The sequence below is a fragment of the Meles meles genome, chromosome 18 (genome assembly GCF_922984935.1).
Source record: "Meles meles chromosome 18, mMelMel3.1 paternal haplotype, whole genome shotgun sequence".
NCBI classification, from domain to species: domain Eukaryota; kingdom Metazoa; phylum Chordata; class Mammalia; order Carnivora; family Mustelidae; genus Meles; species Meles meles.
In genome coordinates, this window is record NC_060083.1 from 48,679,019 (window position 1) to 48,706,202 (window position 27,184).

The following is a 27,184-nucleotide window of genomic DNA, read 5'->3' on the forward strand; positions in this document are numbered from 1 at the left end:
AGCCACCCAGGTGCCCCTTTTTTCATGTTTTTTTTACTGTTTTGAAGAGTCCTAGCCTCATAGGTCTTAGGTTCCGAATTTGATTGCTTCCTCATAATAAAATTCACATTAACCATTTTCGGTATGCATATTCTATAGGTGGTGTGATCATAACATCACACGTCAGCACCTCACAATGCTATTTGATAATTCTGTTTGATCTCTAGGGAAAAGCGGTGACTACCAGATTTCTTTAGTGTAAAGTTACATCCCCCCCCCATTGCAATTAGTAGGTAATCTTATAGATGATTCTTTGACACTGACTAGCCTATCCATAAACAACATTTTACCCAATGATTTTAGCATCTTTTAATGTACTTTTCCTGATTTTATAAAAACACAGAGATAGCAAAATGATGATTTTTCTAATTCTGTCATTTCTTCTATAAGTAATAGTTGACATTCTCTAAAGGAGAAATCCCCCCCTTCTCTTTTATTTATATATGTAATTTATTTATTATCATTGTGGTCTCAAGGATATATTTTACTCAATTACCTCATCACATTCTTTGATGCTCAAAATGTACCAAAAATGGTGAATGGGAGTTCATTGAAGTTGACTTGTGACTTGAGTCTTTGAGCACTTCTTTGCTTCTGGTACAATAAAATATCATAGTTTTGCCTTGTCTTTTACCTGTCTCAGGCCTGGAATCCAAGAAGCTCTGGCACTTTTAGTTAAAATGGTACTTAGGGGAATTAATATCTGTGTGTGAGGTACGTTCATTGCTAGTGGCATAGCATTGTTCCTCAATCCTTTCAATAAAATTTATTAGAAATACATATTTTAAAAATCATGAATTCACAGTGATATTTCTAATTAAAATTAACACTATAAGGAACTTTCCCTTCCTTTAATAATTTTATATTTGTATTTTACATTTATGCCTTAATTATATTAATATTTTTTGTTTTAGTCTGTAATAAACATGAAATAATGTGAAAATTACAATACAAATATTACTCTAAGACTAAACCCACTACATAAAGTTCATTCTTTCTTGGTAGTTCTCTTTATCTTCATAATATACTCCTCAATTACTGGATGGATCTATCATAATTCTTTCTGTTGGTCATATGCTTTGCTTCCAGCTTTTTGCTATAATAAATAATGCTATGATGAATATTCTTATAGATTTATGCACATCTTTAATTATCTCCTTAAGTTTCCCAAAGTGGGAATTTATATTAGTAGATTAAAAGCATTACAAAGATTGAAAGTTTTTTGTTCCCAAATTGTCTGCCAGAAATATTGGTGTCAATTTACATTTCTAGATGTGTATGAGAATGCCAGTTTCTCTATAACTTTTCCAACTATTCTCTTTAAAAAAAAAAAAAAAGTCTTTGTCAGGGCGCCTGGGTGGCTCAGTGGGTTAAGCCTCTGCCTTCGGCTCAGGTCATGATCCCAGGGTCCTAGGATCGAGCCCCACATCAGGCTCTCTGCTTGGCGGGGAGCCTGCTTCCTCCTCTCTCTCTGCCTGCCTCTCTACCTACTTGTGATCTCTGTCTGTCCAATAAATAAATAAAATCTTTAAAAAAAAGTCTTTTGTCATTTTGGAAGAAGATTATAATTTTGATTAGTTACTGATACGTAATTTTAATTTCATTATTACACAGGCTCATTTATCTCACCAACTTAGTATATTCCACCTAGTTCTAAAAAGGGTCTGAGATGACTTAAAAGTTGAACTTAAAACCATTTTAGAAAATAGAACAAGAGGGGTCCTGGGTGGTGTAGTTTGTTAAGCATCCAACTCTTGGTTTTGGCTCAGGTCATAATCTCAAGGTCTTGAGATGAAGCCCCGTGTTGGGTTCTGCTCTCAGTGCAGTCTGCTTAAGACTCTCTCTCCCTCCCCCCACTGCTCTGTCTGTCTCTTTCTCTCTTTCTAAAATAAATAAAATATTGCTTTTTAAAAAATGGAATGAGAAAAGGCAAAACTAATTTATGGGGAAAGCAGAATAGCAGAGAGGGGACAGGCATAAAAATTGGCTAAAAAAGGGGCATAAGGAGTCTTCATGGGGTGATGAAAACTTGATGGGGGTTTGGGTTACATGGTTTTGTTGTGTTTTTTTGGGGGGTTACATGGTTACATGCATTTGTCAAAACTCATTATTACTGTTAAAAATTGCCAAATTACTGTCAAAACTCATTATTAGTGTTAAAATTTTCACAATTCACTACAGGTAATTCCTACCTCTAAGAAACTGGAAAAAAAAAAAAACCATGAACAATCAAAACCACAAAAGCCATAACATATATTCATTGCTAGTTAATGATGTACATATTGAAGCATTTTGGGGTAGGGAGGAGGGCAGATGTCTGCAACTGGCTTTGAAATGCACCAGAACACAAGATGGATCAGTGGTTGGATAGATCGATATTTGATAAAGCAAATATAACAAAATGTCAACGATGGTAGACTGTGAATGGTGGATATATGGATATTCACTACACAATTCTGTCAACTCTTCTCTATGTTTTGAAGCTCTCAGAATAAAATATTAGGAAATGGAGCAGTAGTATAGATATATAGATATTGCTGGGCTGCTGGGATAAACTAGGTACTTGGCGGGCGCACTGCCAGTTTTCTTTTTATGGCTCATAATAAACATTTCATTAGATTTAAAATGTTTCCTTCATGTTATCATATGGTAACAATGAGAGATCAATGATCAATATAGGAAAGTCAATGTGAGATAAATTTTAAAGGATACCTCTCACACTTGGTGCTTTAGGAGGAACATAAATTTATACTAACCAGTGACTCTTTGTGGAAAAGGCAATATAGCCACATACATTGGGATATGGGAATGATGAGTAAAACAAAGACTTGGTTCTTACAGAGCTTACAGTCTAGGTAGGAAGGTAGATCATTTAATTAAATAATCATTAAATGTAAAATTACATGTCCTAAATTTTTAAAAAAGAGGGAAAGCGTATGGACAGCCACAGAAGATAGGGCAGAAGGGCCCTAATCTAGTTGGGGGAGAGGCAGTTTGGAAAAACCTCTCTGAGGAAGAGACCTGGGCTGACATCTGAGGCATAGTGGGAAGGCAGGGTGTGTGTTGTTAGAAGAGGAAGAGCATGTACAAAGACTCCTTAGCAGGAGGTGGCCTGGCACACAGGAGGACCCAAAGCCAGTGTGAATGGAGCAGTACAGCGGGCCAGATCCGCCAGGGCCTTGTTGGCTCCATGATGGATTTTGGTTTCCATTCTGAAAGTACAGAAAGCCACAGAAGGGGTTGAAGTGGGCCAGGGTTCCACTCATCACTATCACTCCACTTGCAGTGGGGAAAGAGGGATTTAGGGGGAGGAGCAGAAGAAAAGACTTGGCTAGGAGGTCTCCTGACCTAACTAGGAAATAGAAGAGAAGCACACACAGATTAAAAAGCTACTGGGGAAGTAAAATGGGAAAGACCTGGTGATCGAATTGAATATGAGGGTGAGGAGGAGAGAAAGTGCCAGATTCTGATGATGCCACACAAAAGCAAGCGCGAAGGGCCAGGTTGGGGACTATAGTATTGCTTCTGTGGAGCCTTCCAAGAAGAAGTAATAAGTAAACAGTTGAATATTCAGACCTGAGATTACAAGTGAGTTCTGGGTTGGATATAGAGATCTGGGAGTCATTGGCAGTTAACATCTTGACTTTGGCAGTTTTAATTTTGAGAAGGTGACCTATGAGGAATTTATAGAGCAGGACTTCTTGGGAGTGGGTCATGAACTTGGATGGGAAAATTACATGTTTATTTCGACTAACCTTCAACTGAAATCTAAATATGGCTTTCATTTCTGAACGCATCGGCAGTACCTGTGACTTTTGTCACCAATAACAATCATAGATATTTTCACATTTCACAGACATTACTGAAACACAGATTTCTAAAAATATTTTGATGACTTTCAATGAAAGTGGTTTCCTTTGAAACCCTACATATTATTATTTTATGTATCTGAAAATGTTCTGAGAAGAAGATCTAGAGAGTTCACCCTACTGTCCCAGAGGTCTGTGATACAAAAATAGGATACCGCCCCCCAACCCGGAAGGTATGGAGTGAGAAGAGCACCAAGCCTTGAGGAACCCCGGGACTCAGCCTGGGTGGAGGAGGAGGAGACAGGGAGGCACCCTGGAGGAGAAGGTGGCTTTGTAGGAGCTCAGGGACACAGTGTTTCAAGAGGGACGGAGTAAGGAGGCCGTCAGCACTGCCGAGAGAGCAAGCATGGCAAGGACTGAAAGACCTGCTGGGTTCAGAGACATGGAAGTCATCTGACGAAGCACCATTGTGGTGGAATGACGAGCATGGAAGCCAGATTGGAGTGGGTTGAGGAGTGAGTGGGAGGTGGGGAAATGGAGTCAGTCAGTGTAAATAATTCTTTGAGAAGTTTGTGTGTAAAGGAGAAGAAACAAGTGGAAGGGATGTGGGATCAAGGAAGAACTGTTCTTTTTTTTTTTTTTTTTTTTTCGGTAGGAGACCTTGGATCATGATTAGATGCTCTGGGGCAGCTGGAGATGCAGGCAGGGAAAGGGAGCTGGATGGAGAAGGGGCAGGAGGACAGCAAGGAGCGGGGATCTTGAGTGGGGGTGGAGAGGCTTGTAATGGGTGGGACAGAGCAGTGGGTAGCACACAAGGAAGGGAATGAGTGGGCAGGGCAGCAGTGAGCCGAAGAAGTTTCTGTCTGAGCACCGCTAAGGGGTGGGGTGGAAGAGAGGAGGGACTAAACACTGCGCAAAGAGAAGGTTCGAAGGGGGAGAGAGTTGAACAGGGAAACTGGGCAGCACTGAGGAGTCCCAGGATGGTGGTGGCTGTGACCTTTCAGTGGGTACTATGTCTCACATTTCAGTGATTTTTCTCCAGCAGTTGCCAGGGGCCTTGGTAGAGACCCAGAGACCACAGATGGCCCAGATTTTTGCCAGAGAGATGAGAAAAAAGATAAAGGACAAGGGGATTATTAAGAGGATTTTTTTTTTAAAGTAGGCTTCATGCCCAGCATGGAGCCCAAAGTAGGGCTTGAACTCAATGACTATGAGAACAAGACCTGAGCTGAGATCGAGTTGCATGCTTAACTGACTGAGCCACCCGGGTGCCCCTTATTAAGAGGATTAGCACAGAATCTAGGCTGCTTAGGAAGGGAAAGTCAGTAAGGGGGCTCACGAGAGAGCAAAGGGCCAATGGGCCAGAGGTTCCCAAGAGGTGGAAGAGATGTCATAGTAAAAAGGGATGAGCAGAAGAGCTGGAAGTCTGGTATGATCAGTGGATTTTGGTGGATGTCGCAGTCCAGGATGTGCCGTTGGTGGGGGGAGGTGGTGGCAGAGTGGCATGGAGGGGGACACTTAAGATGCATCTGGAACTGAGAAGCCAGGGTGGGCGTGGCCTGATTGTCCAGGTGGGTGCTAAAGTCATCCAGGATTGTGGCAGGAGACCAGGAGATGGGTGAACAGAGAGCCAGCCACTGCCAGAGTCCTCACTGAATGAAAATGGCCAAGAAACCACAGGGATGGTGGGGGACGGGAGAGGGGATAGTGGAATAAAACACGGCAAGCCTTAGTGCACCTGTGTTTCCATCAGAGCCTGAGGAGCAGACCTGGGAGGAGGGCACCCTCCTGTCCCCTGATCCTAAGGAAAGGGTGCAGGAGGGATATGACCGGTGCCCCCCAGGGAGGGGAGCTCTGAAGAGAGGTCTGACGTACATGTCCCATGGCGCAGGAAGACCGGACAGCTCACCCTTGCCCAAGAGTGCCTGTATGTCTTTGACTTCGGCTGTTCCTTCCACCTGCCTCAGCTCCCCACCCCCACTTCCAGCTCCCCAAATCCTGTTGTGCCTTAAGATCCAGGGGAAAATCTGCATCCTCTATGAAGCTTCTCCAGAGTTTCTTCTGCCTTTTCTTACACTCATCAGATACTGTCTTGAACTGCAGGCGTTCATGCGACACCTTATTTCGCCAGCACTGTGAACTACCGAAGGGCGGGGCATGGTTTCTTTAGTGTCCTGTGCCTATGGCACCTAACACCATGTCTTGGACGCAAGTGTTTCATAATTCCTTAATGAATAAAGCAATATAAAAGCAATACCAAAGAAAATTTTAGGGTGAAATGCTGCATGTTTTAAATCATGTTTAATGCAGGTCTGCACCCGGATAACATCTTGCAATTGAAAAATTTTTAAATTTTGAAAGCTGGAATTTTAATTGGTATTTAAAAGTTTTGGGGGTTTAAAAAATTATTAGGGCCATTTTTTTAAAGGAGGGGATTTTAATAAAATATGGTAAACTTAAATACATAGCATTGCATAAAATGGGGGAAAAAGCTACTTTATTATGATCTTCTTCCATGCAATTTTGGAGATGCTGAGTCCAATTAACACAAGGAACTCTCTGGGTCAGAGGCCATTGATTCTCGGCATCAACAATTTCACTGAGCTGGGATAACAATTGGGGTTTGTATCACCCGGCCACATGGCAGAATCACCCCAGTGGAAGGACTGACTTGAGGCTGTCTTGCTTATCTGATAAAAAAGGCAGGACAACGTTCTGGAAGCAGCTGTAATTTGAATTGACAGTTGCCCCATTTTACTGCCATGGCCTATTTTTAAATGACCTAGTGGAACTCAGACAAAGCACAGAAATGAAGGAGAAATGAAGCATTCGCTGCTGGCTTTGCCCAATATCAGGTTAGCATCTGTGTGCTCCGTCAGTGCTGCTGAAGACCTCCGTGGCCCTGGCTTGCCCACAGAGGGGCGTGCTCGCCAGGTATTCCAGTTAATCTATGATCGAATCACAAAATTAGTATTCAGTTTAATCTGGTGATGGGGGCCCTTCCGAGTTTCCTCCGTCCACAGAGAGCCTCAGCCCAGACTCTCTTACGGCCTTGTGTTCTTACTGATATGTGACAAAAGGAACTTAGCCAGGGCTTTGAAGAAGCCATATGTCCATTTGCAGAGAATTATGCCTGAGAAAGGAGACTTTCTTTCGCTGGTCCCTCTCTGGTCAACACCACTGTGGAGGTTTCCAAGTGGTTGGATATAACTGACATCTTCAAGCTCAAACTGGCCATTATACCTTGGCAGCCTTACTAAACTCCTTGCCTCTCAGGCCATGTCAGGGACCATTCCCTACTCCACTCCCAAGTAACAGCATCTCCTGTTTTCTCTTGTTCATGATGAGGATTCGTGTTTTGGCTGTTAACAACTTTATCACCAGGACTTCAACAACATGTGCACATTCCAAAAATGTTCTTGTAACTGTCAGCTGTCACACATTCATGGAGCTCCTCTTAGGTGGGGGGAACTGGAAACAGGACAGTAAACAGCACCTGCTCCTGGGTAGCTTCCAGCTGGGGGGTGGGTTTGGCAAGACGGGAAGATGTATCCTAAGGTGGGCTCAAGCCCAGAGAGTGTTACGGGAATGCAGAGGAGGGACAACAACAAAGACACCTGACCCCTAGCAGAAGCTTAGAAACTTCCCAGAAGAGGTGCCCTTGGAGTTGAGGGTCAGGCCGTCAAGGACGTTGAGTACCTTGCTAACGTGTTTGGACTTGATGCCAAGGACAATGGGGATCCGGTAAAGAATTTTTAATGGAGGAGTGACGCAATCCAGTTTGCTTCTGGAGGGATCCCTCTTACTGCAACCTGGAACACTGGCTGGAAGGGGTGAGGTGAAGGCAAGAGGTCCAAGGAAATGACTCCAAAAAGACGGCCTTGCAGTGGTGCGTGCTGAGGGACAGATTCACAAGAAAGGAGACCAGAAGGCCTGGCTTTGGTGTCTGATTGCTGTGAAGTGTGAGGAGGAGCAGGAGAAGGAATCCAAGATAATTTCTGGAATTGCGACTTGGGCAGAAATAAATTCAGGAAGAGGAAAGGGCAGAAATAAATTCAGGAAGAGGAACCATTCTGAAGGAAACAGATGATGCAGTCAGCATCTTGAGTGTGAGGCGCTTGTGGGACGCGCCATGGTGAACAGATCAACAGCTAAAACGGCACACGAACTCAGATGAGAATTCCCACAGATCTGCACTTGTCAAACCGTGGGCTGCACATTCCCTCTCCGTGACGTACGCTGGAGCTGGAGATGTCATGTGCAGAGCTGCAGTATTACTCAGGTGCACCTCGAGGGTGCAGAATCCCAGCTACAGGCAAGAGGGCGGCTATGACAAACACCACACCAGGTGCTAACGATGACTCACAGCCTCCCAGGGTGGGGCCTCTTGGCAGTTAGAACCGGTGTGTGCGTGTGTGACCTGCCTCAGCCGCACATGGGCCTGGAGCCAGAGAGAAGGGAGGCCCGACCCTCAAGGAATCTGAGAATGGACAAGCAGAAGTTAGGGAAAATTAAAAGTGTGAGTCATGGAACGCTTATGCGCTGTGCTAAGCCCCGGCTGCTTTCATGACACCGGTGAGGGTGTTGGTAGGTTGACATTGACAGATTAATAGGAGAACAACTCCCCGAGAGTTGTTTGAAAGAGGAGAAGCTGAAGGTTTCATATGCAGGATAGGCTGAACAAATAGGTCATGAAAGGAGGCATGCAAATATACTGAGGTCGCAGAAAACACATAATGCAAATTGAGCTAGCCTTTTTGGACAGCGGCACCGTCATCGACATGGGAGAGCCGACATTTGCAAGGGGCTGCAGTATGCAAAAGCATTGTATTGTGCATTATGCAGGGCTCGTTTCTGGGAAGCAAAACCCGCTCCTGGCCCAGGGCCTCTTGTCTTGTTTTTTTGAACTTGACTGCAATCTGGAGCAGCGCTGTCCCTTAGAATGTTCCAGAGTGGTGGAAATGTCCTACATCTGTGTGGTCCAGTACGGCAGCCATGGGACCCATGTGGCTACTGAGCATGAGAAATGTGGCTAGCGAGACCAAGTAACTGGATTTAAAATTTTCTTTGAATTAATTTAAAGGCAAAGATAAATAGCCACACAAGGCTAGTGGCCACTTCATTGGACACTGCAGTTCTAGACTTTTGCTGCCCTCACGTATGGATGGACATTCTGACTTTTTAAGCCACTACGGGTTACTTGAAGCTACTACGGCTGTTTTTTTGTTTTTGTTTTTGTTTTTGTTTTTGTTTCAACCTCCAAAGTTTGTGTGGATCATCATGAACAAAACAATTAAAATGTTTATGTTGGGTAATAGCCTTCACACTTAAGTTCACCATGCTTTCTGGGAAATTCAGGTGATCTCACCGGTCAACATCCCATTGAGCCAGACCCGGGCATGAGCCAGTTGCTGCTGGTGTCAGGTTTATTGCCGCCTTTTCATGTAATGTTGGCTCCTTGTGACCTGGAATCTAGTTATTTGGTTGCTGGTTGCTGATGGTGAAGGACAGTAATCCTGTTCCTATCAGCAGGGTAAACAGTACTCTTGGTCTCCACCTTCTTTGCTGACGAAGAAGTAAATGTGGCGACAACATGCCCTGAGTCCTTGAGGTTTGTGCATTTGGAACAGCATCCCTTCCAGCAAGGACAGAAGATGAGAAGAGCTCATGACGTCCCTCTTCATAGAAGGTTGCTGCTCCCTCCACCCCAAGTCCTGGGCTAATCATTTTCATCATTTTCCATGGGGAAATCAGGGCTCCTGTTTCTTCTCTGTGAAGGTTTGGGAGGGTGAAATATCCCGTCAATTACAGCAGGCTCCTGTAGGCCAGCAGCTGTCCTGGGGACACGGTTTCCTGCTGGTGCTGAGAGACTGCTTTCTAGTCTACTACTCATCCAACTCCTAGTTGACTAGATTGAGGTGCTGTGTATTTCCCTACTTATTCTACTCTGATTAAATGGTTAATATGGTTGCATGTCACTTTGAAATTTTGAGTCCAAAATTAAGTTGCCTTTTAAAATTGAGTTGGTGGGCGCCTGGGTGGCTCAGTGGGTTAAGCCGCTGCCTTCAGCTCAGGTCATGATCTCAGGGTCCTGGGATCGAGTCCCGCATCGGGCTCTCTGCTCAGCAGGGAGCCTGCTTCCCTCTCTCTCTCTCTGCCTGCCTCTCTATCTACTTGTGATCTCTCTCTGTCAAATAAATAAATAAAAAATCTTTAAAAAAAAAATTGAGTTGGTGTTTAGAAATGTGGCCTGGGATACGGCTGAGATGAAAGAAGGTATTCCAGAAGCCTCAGAACCTGCTCTGCCACTGATACCTATAAGAGCACCATTTGTGGCTAGTCGGACACCAAGGTAATTTATAATGTAATCTAATGTTAGTATGAACGCAAGAGTCTCACTTGTTCTCCCACCAATCCCACGAGATAAGCATTAATAAGTATCTCCTTGATGGGAAGCTGAAGTGCTTAGAAGTGGTTTGTCTGAATTCACACTATAATGAGGGACAGAGATGGCCCTTGATGATAAGCGTTCTTTCTACTTTGCCGCACCACTAACTTAAATGTATTTAGGAGGTAACGCTTTAAAGAACATCGCAGCATGAGCTTGATGGTTATTGCTCCGTCTTGGATTTAGGTGTAACACATCCTCGGCCTAAGGCGCTGTTGAAGCCACTGGTGGCGAGGAAGCCATTGCACACAATGGAGTGGCCGCAGTGTTAACTGTGCATTGGGGGATCTGCCCCCTCTAGACAGGTGTCTGGAAATAATGGCTTGATACTGGGTCTCGTACTTGATGGTGAATGTCTCACTAATACCAGGTCCGTCAGCATTGTGATCATCTGAGACGGGGTCAAGGAGACTGGGTCAAGGAAGGAACGAGTGGCAGAAACTGCAGTACAAGCGTCAGAATTTGGTGGTGGTGCCTCACGCAGTGAGAGGATTAAGCAACCCACTTCATACTACCTGCTCAATCGGAACGAATTCTCCTTTGCAAATCAGAGGCAACACGTTCCTTGGTGTTTTCAGCCGCAGGAGTCTCTCTCTAGAAGGGAATTACTTAGGGGGATGTTCACCTGTGGAGGAGGGCTTTGGTTAGGTTTACCCCTACGCATGGAACTGGATCTTCCTGCTGCTCTTTTCTCATTGACCAGTGATCAGCCGGCAACTGCAGTGCCCGACATGGCGTTGAACTCATTGAGCTCTGCAAATCGGGGCTGGTCTGCGCTCTCCTTGGGCAGGTACTAGCATTCTTGCTGCTTCCTCTGGGAGACTGACTCCAGGCACCAAGGAGCCTCTAAAAAGAGGTTTGATAAGTTCTGTATTCCCTTGAAATATAGCAGGGCAGGCCCAGGCCGTGAAGGTTTACTTACAAGCAGATTTTCAGAGACTTTTGGGCAGGGGTCCAAACCTGGGAGGGGAATGCTCCCACTTGACCCATGATCCTGGGGGCTGAAGAGTTCTCTATCTGGTTTATCTCGTGAGAAGCAGAAGTTGAAGGACTAAGCAGGCTAGGGTGGTAGGGAGGGGGGCAGAAATCAACATAACGAGCGCACAAGTCATATGGCTGATGAGTGACGCATTCAATGACCTTTTCACTCCCCCTGCCCTTCCTGTGCTTTGTATCCAGAGGCAAATCCTCCAGTATCCCCCAAAGAATTATCAGTAATACAGAGAGCAAAGCAGAGGTGAATTGCACTGTGGAAAATTCTGGTTTTGTCACTCTTCTTGATAGAGAAGATGTGACCTTGAAGGCACTTGTATAATCGAGGCCCAAACCCTTGGGATATCATTACCTGGAAAAAAATTGAGATTATGTAAGTCATGTTGTTTTGGTTTCTCTGGCAGACTGAGGTACAGAGACAGTACAAACATGAAAAATCCTGTTCTTAGACTTTGGAAATGGCCAGTTTTGTGCATCTGACCACATATTTTTATCCTTATTTCATCATTACTTTTACAACCGTATACTTTTTTAGATATGGTCTGAGTGTTTTGCAATGATGATTTACAGAATGAATAATTTCTATAGCGTAGAGAAGAAAACTACAGAAATCTGTCAACAGCCTGTCTTTCAAAGTTTATGGAGAGGAGCATGAAACTTCCAGTCCTAGAATATCCCGAATGTGCAGGCATCACCATGCAAAGTGGCCATGGCCATGCATGTCAGTCTTTGCATGAAAATACAAGAACCCAGCTGCCCATTTGTTTACCAGTCTAGGAAGAGTGTTCCGTGTTACTGTTCGGCTTACATCACAGTTTTTGATCTGTCCTTGAGTTTTGTTCTATGTGCAAAAAATGTGAGAATTTATCTTAATGCTAAAAATGTGCTGTTCTAGCCAAACTAGATTTAATTTTTGGATTAATCTCATTCCGTAAGTTTAATCAGCAGCAGGCGTTCTATTTCATCTTTGACTAACAGGGAACGACCGAGGTGGTATGTTCTTCTTGATGGTGCCAATATTGTAAGAGTCTCTTTCCCCTTCAGACTCTAGGTGGAATATTTGTGTGATTTCATGTTTCTTAATAGGGAGCATAGATCTCACCCAGGGATACATCTACATCCATAAACATCAATCATCGATGTTTTTAAGGTATCCTTTGAGCATTAAATAACCACAGTGTGAGCATCCCAGATTAGAGGAGAAATCCCAACGAGAACTTGATTGATACGAGGTATCTAGGATCTATCTCTGGGATCCACGCTGCTGCCAGAGAGAGTTCATCCTCTAGAGTACATCGTAGGCATAAAATATTAAATAAGAATTCATAAAAGGCATATTACTCATCTTAAATCAATTCGCCATGCCAACAAACAGTGTTGAATGCAGCTTGTGGTATTTAGTACTTACATAGGATAAGTAAAATTCGTACTCAGATAAGATGAAATATGATCATTTAGTTCAGTGGTTCAGAGCACACTCCCTGGGTTAGACTGACTGCAAAGGACCCCTGACTCCACCACACACCGGCTGTAAAGTCTTGGGTCAAGTTTCTTATCTCTTCTGAGGCTCAGGTTCTCATTAAATAAGGTAAATACATAGAGATTTATGAGAATTAAATAAGCCAATATTTATAAAATGCTGGGCATGGTGCTGGAACACTGTAAGCACTCAGATAATGGTAACTACAACTATTATCATCATCATATCACAATGATATTGATCTAATTATTTTTTATTATCATCCAGACAAAAATACTTGAATAATTTATTACAGGGTGCAGTTATTACTACATTTTACTCTATTTAAAAACAAGATTAAGCAATGCAGTGAGTTAGACTAGAAGCCCATACACATGTATATCTCTATATCTGTATCCATCGTATGGCCATGGATATGGCCATAGAGCAGATAGACATTGATGCAGGTGTAGAGATAGGAAGATGGTGATATGCTTTAGAAAGCCCAGTGCCTCAACTCTTTTTTTTTTCCCCCATTTTTTAAAATTTAAATTCAATTAGCCGACATATAATACATCATTAATTTTTGATGTAAAGTTCAGTGATTCATTAGTTGCATATAACGCCCAGTGTCCATCACATGATGTGATGTCCATCACCTGGTTACCCCATCCCTCCACCCACCTCCCTTTCTGCAGCCCTCAGATTGTTTTCCGGAGTCCAGAGTCTCTCATGGTTTTTCTCCCTGTCTGATGTTTCCCATTCCATTTTCTCTCCCTGTCCCTATGATCCTCTGCGCTATTCCTTATATTCCACACATGAGTGAGACCGTATGATAATTGTCTTTCTCTGATGGACTTATTCATCTTAGCCTCAGCTCTTGAGGCTTGAGTTGCATTTCTGACTTGGATGGTGCCTCAGAGATGATCCCCATCAGGAAAGATGATCAAGGCCCAACAGGAGTGAAGGGGGACAGTTGCACCACAAAGGAGCCTCCTGGATGGTACCCAGGATGGGAGCTCTTGCCCCTGCATCTCCCCATCCTGACCTTTAGGATTCTCCAACACCTTTTTGAGTTGGCTTTTTCCTAGGTGACGTGCGCGCGCGTGCACACACACACACACACACACACAGCAGCAGCAGCAGAAGCAGGAGGAGGAGATCTCCCAGAGTTCTAAGTACCTGTTTGGAAGATGACCCACTTGAAAACCGGGATCTCTCCAAATTTGTCTCTGGCCCCCCAAATTGATCTCTTTTCTTCTCATTTGGGTCTCTTCTATATTCCTGTCGTCTCAGACAAGCCTGCAGAACAAAAAATGTTTCCTTGGCTTAGGTCTTCGACAGGCTTTATAACTTTTTGCTTAATTCCTATCATGAGGAGCATGAAATACATAACGTCCATCTCTAAGGGCTCAACAACACCTTTACCAAGTGTGAGGACACTCAGCCGGGCATCATTCTCTCTTCTCTTTGCCCAAAATACCAGGTCAGTGGGGCACCTGGGTGGCTCAGTGGGTTAAAGCCTCTGCCTTTGGCTCAGGTCATGATCCCAGGGTCCTGGGATCGAGCCCTGCATGGGGCTCTCTGCTCAGCGGGGAGCCTGCTTCTCCCACTCTTTCTCTGCCTGCCTCTCTGCCTACTTGTGATCTCTGTCAAGTAAATAAGTAAAATCTTTTTTTAAAAAAAAGTATAAACAAAACCCAGGCATTTATAAAAAAAAAAAGTCACTGTTTTAATAAATTAAAATCAACACACCAAGAGGTGTTTTGACAAATATTTCCCCAACAATTGCCTTCTTAAGGCAGAAAGTACCAGATACACAGTATCAGCTTCCCCTCTGCCTCGCTCTTCTGAATCCCCTCGTTCTGTCGCTGCTTGACTCTGACCTCTTGGATCACACCTGGTTCCGGGAAGACTTTTCCTACATGAGAGCGTTAGCACGTGAGCTTCCTTTCACTCGGAATGCCCTTCATGGGATGTTCACAGGCTAGCAAACCCTGCAGATCTGTTCAGATCCAGCTCACGTGGCATCTCTTGCCTTGCCTTGCTCCTCTTCCCCAGGCCAAAGTAATTGCTCCTTTATACAGACACAGCTTGAATTGTGCAATTTTTTTTTAACTGTTGTATTTAGTTGTTTTGAGCCTGTGTCTCCTGCTGATCAGTGAGAACCCTCGGGGTAAGGACCACCTCTTATCTTCTGAATCCCCCAGCATCTAGCATTTAATGTTCACTGAATTGCATTATTGTTTCAGAGGGAAATATCAATTCCCAAATACAAAACAGTAAAAAAATAAAAATAAAGTAACCAGCAAAAAAATTGTCCATCTTTTAAAAAAAACAAAATTAAGAGAAAATCTGATACCAATATATTTCTTCTCCAGGACCAGGACAGAAAAAAACCCCAAGGATATCAGGTGCTATGGGGGTTTCAACTGATATTTTAAATAGTTTAAAATAGTAAAACTTCTTGGAGCATTTCTATAGATTCAGTGCCCGAATTCACCTTTGCGCCGCTAGAGCCAAATTATCTGCTGTCACGGTAAAGAAGGGCAACGTAAAGACCAACAATACTGTTACTAAACAGGGCCTGACATCTCCCCTTCCTGGCTGGGTTGAGAAAGGAAAGATTCCTCCTGCATTTCTCCCCTTTGTTAGAAAATGCATCTCCTTCCTTGATGTGGAAGGACTTGCCAGAATTTCACGCCTCTGGGAAAGCCTAATATTATGCTACGTGGTTAAAAATAGAAATGACCTGATATTAACAAAACTTTTACTGCCTGGAATTGGGAACAGCGAGCCTGTGGCACTGCTTCCCAACCGAGGTGCTGGTGAAGCCCTGGCCTCAGGGCTCATACACAGCAGCCAGGTGGTACCTGCAGCAAGCGGAATCCTGTAGAAAAGGACGGTTCCAGCCTGCCTTATTTGGAAAGGGAGAGCAATCTGAAATGGTTGCCCCCCCCCCCTTTTCCCTGTCTCACGTTAATCCAGTTTTCAGAAACTATACTATCCAGATAGTAAGCCATTTTACTAAATCCTGGGCAGTGTTTTTTTTCTAAATTAATTATTTGGGGGGGTGCAGAAAGAAGGCGAGAGAATCTCAAGCAGACTCCCTGCTGAGCATGAAGCCTGACACAGGACTCGATCCCAAGACCCTGAGGTCACGACCTGTGCCAAAATCAAGAGTCGGACTCTCAACCCACTGAGCCACCCAGGTGTCCTGGCAGTATCTGTTTTAATAAATAATTTGAACAAGAAAACCCCTAAAAGTACTGGACAGTAACTATGATAAGTTAAACACCAAGTAAGAAAGTACACCAAAGTAAAACTGGAGAGAGTTAGTCGGAGAGTTTAGTGACGTTTAAGTGATGATGGGCCTCTTTTCCATTCCCTTTCCAGTAACTTCAGATTGGAGCCTGTTTGGGAGGAGCCCTGGCTGGGAGTGTTGTTTCCTGGAGCGGCAGATGTCTGTGTTATCCTAACCGACTGGGATTACAGGCGCAAGCAGCAAATGCTGATAGGCTCAAAGTGGAGGACAGTGTTAGCAAATGCACGCAGGACCAAGGCAGATTTTGTGGGATGAACAGAATTCTTGTGGGTTGAGTGTTTTTTGAAAATTCTATCCAAGAATGCATGCAACTTAAATATTTCTTTACCAAAAGGGGAGGAGGAGTAGAATGGTTTGCAGTGTCAAAAAAAATTTTTTCCCCCTCTCGTTCCTTATGCCTCCTCCTCTCAGAGAAGCTCGAGAACAAACCGGTGTGAGGGTGGGTAATTTTTATCTTGATACAGTCAAGCAATCTTTCTGTGTAAATCAGACATCGGTCCTCTTGAAGTGATAGCTTTGCCCAGTTGAAGGAACATAGGGACAGAGGCGAGTCCAGACTTCCAGTCCTAGAAATAGCAGGACCCGAGCCATAACTGCCCCTAGTCCCCCAGGGGCTAGTTTTCTTGTTATTTGTAAACGTGAATGATTTTTGTTGTTGTTGTTGTTGTTTTTGTTGTGTGTTTTTTTGTTTGGGTTTTTTGTTTTGTTTTGTTTTTTGCCATTTTTGATGCTGATGTTTCCACATTGGGGGTCCTGAAGTGACAGGGCAGAGTGTGAAATCCATAGGATGGGGAGGAAGAACTGATGTGTTAACTCGTGATCATCAGGGGCTCCCCTTCCCCTGGAACTTAAAAAATATTCCCCTTTCAATTCCACACGTCTGGAGCTAGATTGCTATAAAAAAGTTTCTGTTCATGTGACGGAACTGGCTGAGGGCAGTCTTAAAATTGAAGGCTTCAGGTAACTCCTTATTTCCTCCTGGCAGGGGGAGGGTTCCTCTTTCACTCCTCTGACTCTGCCTCCCCCCCCCCCCCCCCCCAGCCCATCCCTCTGACCACGGAGCGCAGGCAGGCTGCCTCCAGAGCACAGGCTCCCACTGTGGGGGCAGAACACAGAGTGTGCATATATGCCTGTGGGAGATGACGTGGGTTCCGTGACTCACTGTAGCTCAATACGGGTAAACACGACAAACCCCAGCTCTGCCACTTTCTTGCAACGTGACCTTAGACAGGCTGACTAACGCTATTGATTCTTGCTTCCCTCATCTGTAAGAGGGAGATGCCTGGTGCCGCCAGATTGCCGGGGAGCCTGGGGCCCTGTTGGCAGGACGCTTGGCAGAGTGGCTCCTGGCGAGTGTTCAGTGAGAGGTGCTCATCACCGCCATCATCACCATCATCACTGTCATTATCATCATTAGGCATTAATTGTTGTTTCTGATCCCACTGCCTGGTTTACTTCTGTTTCCAAAGCCAGCCTTTGCCAAATCACATGACTCAGATCCTGGTCAGGGAAGAAGAAAGAATCTTTCTGTCTGGGCCTGAGCTTCCTCCTTGTTTTTGTGCCCTGGAGGCAGAGGACTGTTTCCTAGGCCCGAAGTTCCCCAGCCAGACAACTGAAGCGATCCTGCCCTCAGTCCGTCAGGGTACCTTCTAAAGCGCTTTTTCTTCAGTGTTGCAGCTTTCTGACTTTGGGGGTTGGTGTGTGTGCTCAGTTTCATGAGCTTATTTGATTATCAGCCCTGCCTTCAAGTCCTCATCTGGGCTCCTGGGCCTTAAGAAGCCACTGGGCCTTAGGAACACTTTCCCAGGCCCAGGGTTCCAGTCCAAAAAACCCCAAGACCATGACGGCATCTGTACCTCTCAAGCGCGGTGGCCTCCGCCAAGGTTATCATTGCTCTGAGCGTCCAAGTATTTTGAGAAGTGGGACTTGCCACTGCTTCGGTTGGTACTTTTCTGTTGTTCTTTTGATCTAACATGCATAACCTGGAATTGGGGGGTTTAATTATCATCCGTGGCATTATTCAAGCTCATTAGTTTTAAGAGGTGAAGGAATCAGAGGTGTAAAAACAATCTGACACTCTATTTCCCTCAAATGAGTTTCTTTTCTTGTTCTGTCTGTGGAGAGGACAGAGCACATGCCTCAGAGGTGAGCAGAACAGAGACTCCTCCCCTTGGCTCCCATGGGAGGGGAAGCTGAATTTACTCCCTCAACCCCCTGAATGGACGGTCCCAAGCCCCTGCCACCTGGCATTGTCACCTCTCATGTCCTTGAACAAGTTTATAGGGTCACGTTAAGTTGTTTGCTCAGTCCTTGAAAGATCAGGATGAATAAATGACAGGAAATGAAACCCATCCGAACACATTTGATAGATCACGGAACATCATTCTGAAATGCCAAGTGTAATCTTTCTCTCCAGCTTTCAGTAGACATTAATGGCTAAATTCTGCCTCAAGTTACATAAACATGTTTGACCAAAAGGAAGGAAGGAAAAAAAATCCATGCAGCGTGACCACCCTTGAAGAAACAGAGCCAAATCCTGAGATGGCATGTAGTTACGTACTAGCTACCAGATTCTGAAATAGCAGGTAGTGTGCCAAATAGATGTTTATTTCCTCTTGTTTTTTCAAAAGGGTCCCACCCAACCACTGAAAGCAGCAGCATCAAAATAACTCAGGGTGGGTTTAAGCCACCTCTCCTGGTGCCGGCACACAGACCTGTAAAGGCACTGCTAATCTGGTGCGCACCAACCCTTAGCATATTTTAGGATGTTGCAGGAATAGTGTACACAGGAGGTTTGCAAGGGCTTCAATTTGAGCCAGTTCATTAAAGGTGAGTGAAGCATAGGAAGGAATCTGTAGCAAATGTCTGTGATTTAGGAGTCCTATCTGGCTATTAGGTCTTACAATATTTGTACACCCTGAAATGGGGAGTCCGTAGCGTCCAAGCAGTTTGCTGCCCTGGGAGTGAAAGCTGGGATTCCTTGGGCCAAACTCACTGAAGAGCCAACATTTCAATATCGACCCGTTGTAAAGTCTATCTTAGTAAATTATCTACATATATTCGGGTCATACATGGACCAAGTTATTGAGGGGTTATTAAGGTCACGTGGTTGATTCTTAAACCCCTACTTTAAATCCTTTCTGGAACAAGACAAGGGAGAGACTAAATCATACAAATAGCTCACCACTGTTCCTCTCAAAGTCATTTCTGTGGATTGCTATATATTTAATTCAACAATACTCCGAACATATTAAAGACAACCGTATTTATTTTTTGCAGACTTTGTGGTGAGTGGTTTTGAAAATGCTCAATGAGGGGGACTTGACCTTGAGAAATAGTTACAAGTCAGCTGAATCTAAGACTGATAAACAGAGTTGGTGGTCAAGTTAGGTAATGCTGGCTCACATCAATGGCAGGGTGTTCAGTTCAACACAGAAGAGTAAGACTCCATCCCTGCCTTTAGGAAGCTGTGGTCCAGATTGAGGGGAAGTCACCCGGAAGACAATTTCAGTACAATTTCATAAACAACATAAAGGAGGTATGAAAGGGCACTTTGGTATTGGAGTGATGGAAATGTTGTAAAGCTGGATGGTGGTGATGGCTGCAGATTTGGTAAATTTGCTGCAAGTCATTAAATTATACACTTAAAACAGGTGAATTTTATGATATGTGAATTATACCTCAATAAAGAGGGCTTTAAAAGAAGGGTGTGGTGGGAGTACAGAGGTTCCATTTAGTTCTAAATTCAAATTGCAGTCTTTACCACCCTTGTCAAGAGAGTAAAGAAGAGGGAAGGGGAGGTCAGAGAAGCAGTGAAGATTTAGGCTGCTCTGTTTATGGTTCTTGGGTCTTGGACCTGCCTTTCAAAAAAGCAGTCTGAAGGATGCCAAGGTTGGAGGCAAGGAGACTGGTAATAAGGACATTGTAATGATCTTGGAGAGAAACTGTGGAGATGGGAACCAGGGTGGTGGCGATGGGATGAAAAGGAAGGCACAAGTTCATGAGTTGATAGGTAACAGTGGCAGGGCTTGGTAACAGGTGGGATATGGTGGTGAGGGAGAGAAAGGAGTTGGGGAAGGCTTAAATACAGAGGAGGATGGCAGGGGGTGGACATACTGAGATGCCTGTGTGACATCCAGATGGAAATGTCCCAACAGGCAGGTGTGCATGTGATGTGACACTTTGGGGAGACTCGGGGTTACAGGTATTAGTCTATGAGTGATAGTTAAAAACATGGGAGGGAAGAGATTGGTCACAGAGACCTTGTAAGTTGAAAGAAAGCTAGGCTGTTGGAAACCAGGGGAATTAACATTTGTGGGGCAGGGAGAAGAATGTGAGAGAAACAGAAGGAAAATCAGCAGAATGTGCTGTCAGAAAGCCAAAGGAGTAATGTTTTGGGAAGGAAGGAGTGATAGTGTCAAATGTAGATAAAGCTTCAGAAAACAAAGACTAAAAAGATGTCCCTTGAATTTGGCTACTGATCTTAGAACAACTTCAGGAGAGGGGAGGGGAGGGGGCAGCCAGGTTGCAGCGGGTTAGAAATGAATGGGGGGAGTGGAGATAGAAATGTAGCAGGTTGGGGACACCTTGGGGACAGTGCCAAGTCTGTGGCTAGAGAAGGACCGTGTGTCCTGTAGCTTTGTTCTTTTGTTCTCAGTACAGGAGGGACTTGAGCATGTTAGTAGGCTGAGCCAATTAGAAGGAAGGAAATGTCAAAGATCCAGACAACTAGTTCCTGGATGGAGAAGGGCTGGACACAGTGGGGTGCGGGCCAAGAGCTCGGGCCAGGCCAGGTGCTGGCCCAGAGAGTGTAACTTCCCCGTGGGGACTTGAGGGCTGGGGGGTTGTGTAGCCTGGAATGGAAGGGGAGGAGTGGCGAGGCTTCCTACCTGATGGACTTGGGTCCTTTGCCTTATTTCCTGTGTGTATAAAACAGGAAGAGAAGTTCTTTGTTGAAAGTGTGGGGATTGCAGGTCTGAAAAAAGTAGGAAGGTTGAAAACCTATGATGACAGAGGGAGCTGATGGACGAGTAAGCATGTTGATGTGAGTCAGCCTTCGCTCCCGTTATCTCCCTCACTCCACCTCTCCGTATATGGGCATGATGGCAGTTCTGCTCCTGTTCCCTGGGTTGAGCCACTTCTCACCACCTCCACTCCTACCCCTGGGTCCGAGCCACCATCATTTCTCCCCCAGGTTTCTATCAGAGTTCCTTACCAAGTTTTTCTGCTGCTTCCCTAGCAAGAGCTATCTTTAAACACTGCAAATCAGATCGTGCCGCTTCCCTGCTTAAAATCATCCCAATAATTCTCCCTAAGAATAAACTCCAAACACCAAATTTTGTCCTGAGAGATTCAACATGATCTGGCCCCATTTACTTCTCCTACCTTGTTACATGCCACATTCTCCCTTGATCAATGTGGTTCAGCCACTCTGGCCTTCTTTTGTTTCTTCCAGAGCGTCAAGTTAGTTCCTGCCTCAGGGCCTTTGCACTTGATTTCCGTCTGCTCAGGATGCTCTGGCCGGCTCTTTCCCATCTTTTACCTCTACAACCAAATGTTACTCCCCCAAAGAGGCTTCCCTACCTGTATAAGGGAGCATCACCCCCCGCCAGTTACAGTTACCTCTGTTTGCCTCCTTATATCTACCATTAATCAAAACTATTTCACGTATTTATTTACTTGTGTGTTTTGTTTGTTTCTCAATTCCAGAATAAGAACTCTGGGAGAGAAGGGACTTTGTTTAGGACGTTGTAGGCACTTGATAGGTATTGTTATTTTTAAGGGCAGTGTTGAAAGTATCCTTATTACTAAGGACATGAATGTCCTATGAATGGCCTATGAAATTAGACAAAACCCCAGTGACTTCAGGCCACACAGTTGTGTGATTTTCTTCAGCAGAGACCATCAAATAATAAGATTGATTTTCTTACATGTTTGTTCTGGAGACAATTTCAAACAAGCATTTCCAAATGAGGGTCAGGTGGCAGAGGCATCTAGGTGAAAAGCAGATGGATTCCCAGTGTGACCAGTTCAGCTATTTATGTTCTTATTCATTTTACAGAAATTCCCTCACTTTTACCGTCTTGTACGTGGGTTGGCAAGTTGTGGGAGGAAATTGCTGACTCTGCTTCCAGCCCCACAGCTAAGCTGCATTGTACAGGTGAAATCAGGTTACTGAGCTCGGTCTGGTTTCCTTGGTGACCCAGGAGGTTTGGTTATATTTGAAATTGCTAAGGAGAAAAATTCAATAGCGACATTTCTGTGTTTTCCTTAGGGAAGGTGCACTTTTCAATCCTCAGCTGAAGCTGAGGACAAGCCTCCTTGATTGGTGAGGGTTGACCTCTGGCCAACAGGCTGAGCGACACTTTCTCACTGCTCCCAGAATCTCACGCCCCATCTGGCAAGTTTGTCCTATGCCAGCTCTGGGTAATTACATCATGACTCCTCGGGCTCCCTGACTGTTTTGTTTTTGCATGTAATCACTGTTACTAGGGTGACGAATAGTTAGGTTATTGGAGAATGTGTTAACCACCTTTCTTCTGGTGGTATGACAGTGGAAAGGCATATTATTTTATAAATGGTAAGTCAACCCCATTAACTCTTTAGTGGTTTTTTCCTGGTTATCTGGTTTATGAAATTTAAGCCTTCATGTCATTCGTTGACAAGCTTTGTGTGCCAAGCTCTGTGCTAAGTACTTTTCAAGTGCTATTTTATGTTTTCATGACACTATTATGAAGTGGGTACTATTATTATTTTTTATTACATTTTTTTTATAGAGAGGGTGGGAGGGGCAGAGGGAGAGAGAGAATCCTAGGCAGACTTCACAGCACAGAGCCCAAAGCAGGGCTTGATATCACAACCCTGAGATGACCTGAACTGAAATTAGGAGTCAGATGCTTAACCTGGGCCACCCAGGCACCCCAAAGTGGGTACTGTTATTAACCTCATTTTAGAGATGTGGAAACACAGGTAAAGTGACTTTCCATGGTCACACATTGAAGAAGTGATGGGTTTGGGATTTTGGGAAGCGATGACTGCTTATCATGCACTCCGACTATATCCTGAATTCTCACATGGAACTCTAAGGGAGGTGGAGGATAATTTTAGTTTCTTGCAGTTACCTGATATTCAGAGTCCACCTTATGCTGCATGTCCCGCAGATACTGAACATTACTCACGAACTTCTGCCTGTCCCTTGCTTCATGCAACATGATTCTTAATCCCCAATCTGCGTATAAAAGATAAATACATGTACTGTGACATACTCCTTCGTTGCTGTGCCAGATTTGGATTTATCTTAGTATAATTGCTTTTATTCTTTTATTAATCTAATTTCCATTGCTTGAAAGGCACAGATGCTCCTTTCAGCCAGCAGGGACTCTTTGTATTGGTGTGGATGCCCTTACAACCCTCCTGTTCTGGGCATAAATAACACGGCCACATTCATCAGCTGGCTTCAGTGATCTCGTCCTGGTTATTCATAGGGGGTTAGGTTGACAGACACCTGATTCAGAAGCAGTTCTACAACTTGACAAAAGAAAAAAAAAAGAAAAGAAAACCCAAGAACCTAGCAAAATTAGCAATGAGTAAAGTTATGAACACCTGGTCACTTAAAGTCACTTATTCAGCAATCGTGCTCCTATTCCAACTGAGACACTATGCTGTGCGCTAGGTAGGATACGAACATGCCCTTGCCTTGGTGTTGCTTACAGTCAGGTGGGCAGAGGACTGACATTGAACCTCACTGCACCCCAGCCACTTCAAACTCCATGAAGTTTTCTCATGAACCTACCCCTCCTTCAGAATTGTCGGAGGGGAATGTTCACACTGCCTAGTGAGCTCCTCCGCCATCCATATCATCACCCAGCCCTGATGGCTTTCTCCCCTGAAGTAGCCACTGAATCCATCATGGGGAGAGTGTGGGCCCTGCTGTGAGACTCTGTGGGTTCAAATCCCAATTCTTTGAGCATTGACAAAGGAACCCTAATTGTGATAAGTGCTATGGAGTGGAAATGTGGACTTCTTTGAGAGGTGGTTATTATGGAAGGGCATGACATGGTCTAGGGGGCAAGGTTTTTCTTAGGAAATGACACTGGGCTTCCTAAGGAGTGAGCCAGGCAAGAAGCGGGACGGAGAGCATCTCAGGCAGAAAAGACAGCAGGTGCGGGAGCTTCCAGGTAGCAGGGGGCTGGTGCGGTTGAAGCAGAAAGAGGGGAGAACAGCAATGGAGGGGCTGTAGGGGAGACAGCCTGGAAGGTTATGATTGCCAAGAGCCATTTAACTGTCACTGGAAATTTCCAGTCTAGGGAGTGAATGGTTAGATTTGCATTTTATTTTATTTTTCATTTTTTAAAGATTTTATTTTTAAGTAATCTCAACACCCAACCTGGGGCTCAAACTCACAACCCCAAGGTCAAGAGTCATACATACTCTACGGAACTGAGCCTGCCAGGTGGCCCTAGATTTGCATTTTCAAAGGCCCCTCGGGCTCTAGAGAATGAATGGGGGTGGAGGTGGGGCTGGAGCGAAAAAGGAAAGTAGAAGGACCCCTGGGAACATAATGATGATAATCCAGATAAAATGGTGACCACACTTGAGTGGCAGGAGTGGAGAGGAGGCAGGCATCCGAGCTACTGTTGACTGGCCTCCGGTAGGGCTGGGCACTCTTGTAAACATTTACACACAGTAACTCATCCCACCTTCAGGAAGGCAGGGCTTGAGGCAAGCACTCGATTTCCATTTTGCAGTTTAGAAGACTGGGGCACAAAGGGACACAGAGTAACTTGTTTAAGGTTACAGAGCTGGTAACTGGAAGAGCTGGGGTTTGAACCCACAGAATCTCACAGCAGGGCCCACACTCTCCCCATGATGGATTCGGGGTGGGGCGGGGCGGGGCGGGGGAGAAAATCATCAGGGCTGGGCGATGACACAGATGGCGAGGAAGGGGGAATGTGGAGGAAGCCGGCCAGGTTACAGGCTCCAGCAGCGGGCTGGGTGCTGGCGGCTGGTCACCTGGTCAGTGGGCGATTCTGGAGACATTTCTCTGTGGAGTTTGAAGGGGAGGTGGGTGGGGGAGCGGCAGATGGAGGGGTCACGCCAGCGCCTAGAGGCGGGGCTCTGGAGCTGGCCAGAGAAGTGAGGATTTGGGCACCACTGGCATTGGGGGACAGCCGACGTGGAAGGCAGTGCGCGTACTGGAAAGAGGAGGAGGGCCCGGGACAGAAAGCTGAGGAGCACTCCAACTTGAGAACCCGGAGCGGAAGAGAAGGCTGCAACACCGCCAGAGAGGCAGGAGGCAAACCAGGTGGGCGCGGTTTCATAGATGCTGATAAGAGCGGGTTTCAAGGAGCAAGTTATTTATAACCGGGGTGAGAGCACTGAAGACCGGTTGCAGTGCATTGCGCAAATGAGAAGTAAGGAAGTAGAGACAGTGCTTTCAAGAGCTCTGGCTCGGACTGGTGTGGCCTAAGTGTATGACCAAAATATTTAAAGTCACACAGTTACTAAACCTCCTCAGTCAGGGTGATCTGAGGTCCTACACATCCTGATTTTTTGGCCAGTGAAGTCTCTTCAGTGATTTCTACAGATATATATTTTTTAATTGACATAGAACATGATATTCGTTTCATGCATACCACAGAATGATTCGATATCTGTATACGTTGCAAATGATCACAGTAAGTCTAGTTAGCATCCATCACCCACATAGTCATAATTCTTTTCCTCTCGTGATGAGAGCTTTTAAGATCTATTCTCTCACCAACCTTCAAATATACAGTATTTTCTCATTTATTTATTTAATTTATTAATCTTTATACCCAGCCTGGGGCTCAAACTCATGACCCTGAGATCAAGACTCACACGCTCTTCTGACTGAGCCAGCCGGGCACCCCTCAGATACGCAGTATTAACTATAGTCACCAGGCTATACGTCACATCCCCAGTACTTATTTTCTTACTGGAAGTTTGTGCTTTTTGACTCCCTTCACCCATATTGCTGTGCCCCTGTCCCAGCCCCGTGCCTCTGACAACTGCCTGTTTGTTCTCTGTGTCTATGAGCTTTGGTTTGTTTTTTTTTTTTTTTTTTAGATCCACATATGAATGAGATCATATAGTATTTCTTTCTCTGTGTGATGTATATATATTACATTTTATCTATTCATCCATCAGTAGACACTGAATTTGCCTCTGTCTTAGCTATTGTAAACAATGCTGCAGTGAGTTAGTGTTTTGGATAAATTCATATGGTAGTTCTATTTTTAATTTTTTGAGTGACCGCCGTATTTTCCATAGTGGCTGCACCAATTTACATTCCCACCAACAGTGCACAGGAATTCCCTTTTTTTCACATCCTGATCAGCACTTACTTGTTTTCTTTTAGATACTAGGCATTCTAACAAGGGTGAGGTGGCATCTCATTGTCCGGAAGGGTGATGTGCATTCCCTTGTGATGAGTGATATCGAACACCTTTTCATGTACCTGTTGGTCACATGTATGTCTTTTTTGGGGGGAAAAAAAAGTCTATTCAAATCTCATTTTTAAATTGGGTTTTGGGGTTTTTTTTGCTATTGAGATGTATGTGCTTTTTATATGATTTGGATATTAAGCTTTTATCAGATACATGATTTGCAAATATTTTCTCTCATTCGGTAGATTGCCTTTTCATTTTGATGATGGTTTCCTCTGCTGTGCAGAAGTTTTTTGGTCTGGTGTGGTCCTACTTGTTGGTTTTTGCTTTCATTGCCTTTTTTTTTTTTTTAAAGTTTATTTATTTAAGTAATCTCTACACCCAACATGGGGCTCAGACTCATGACCCTGACATCAAGAGTCCCCTGCTCTTCCAACTGAGCCGGGCAGGCCCCTGCTTTTGTTGCCTTTGAGGCCTTTGATATCAAATCCAAAAAAGCATTGCCAAGACCGAGGTCAAGGCACTTACCACCTGCAGAGTATTATGGTTTCAGGTCTTGTGGTCAAGTCTTTAATCCATTTTGAGTTAATTTTTGTGTATAGTGTACTTTCACCCAGTTTCATTCTTTTCTGTGTATCTTCCAGTTTTCCCTGCACCATTTATTGAAGAGACTGTCCTGTCCCCATTGCAAATTCTTGGCTC

General features: G+C 44.6%; 1 protein-coding gene across 1 annotated transcript in view; it reads right to left on the reverse strand.

Annotated features, from left to right (window-relative positions):
* The window catches only part of MARCHF10 (membrane associated ring-CH-type finger 10), a 74,585-nt gene extending 51,301 nt beyond the window's left edge, over window positions 1–23,284 (reverse strand). The window contains exons 1-2 of the mRNA XM_045985470.1: window positions 23,195–23,284; window positions 13,931–14,050 (exon numbers count right to left, since the gene is read on the reverse strand). Of these exons, the coding sequence (XP_045841426.1) occupies window positions 13,931–14,050; window positions 23,195–23,284 (210 nt within the window). The remainder of the gene's footprint in view (window positions 1–13,930; window positions 14,051–23,194) is intronic.
* Window positions 23,285–27,184: the final 3,900 nt, after the last annotated feature.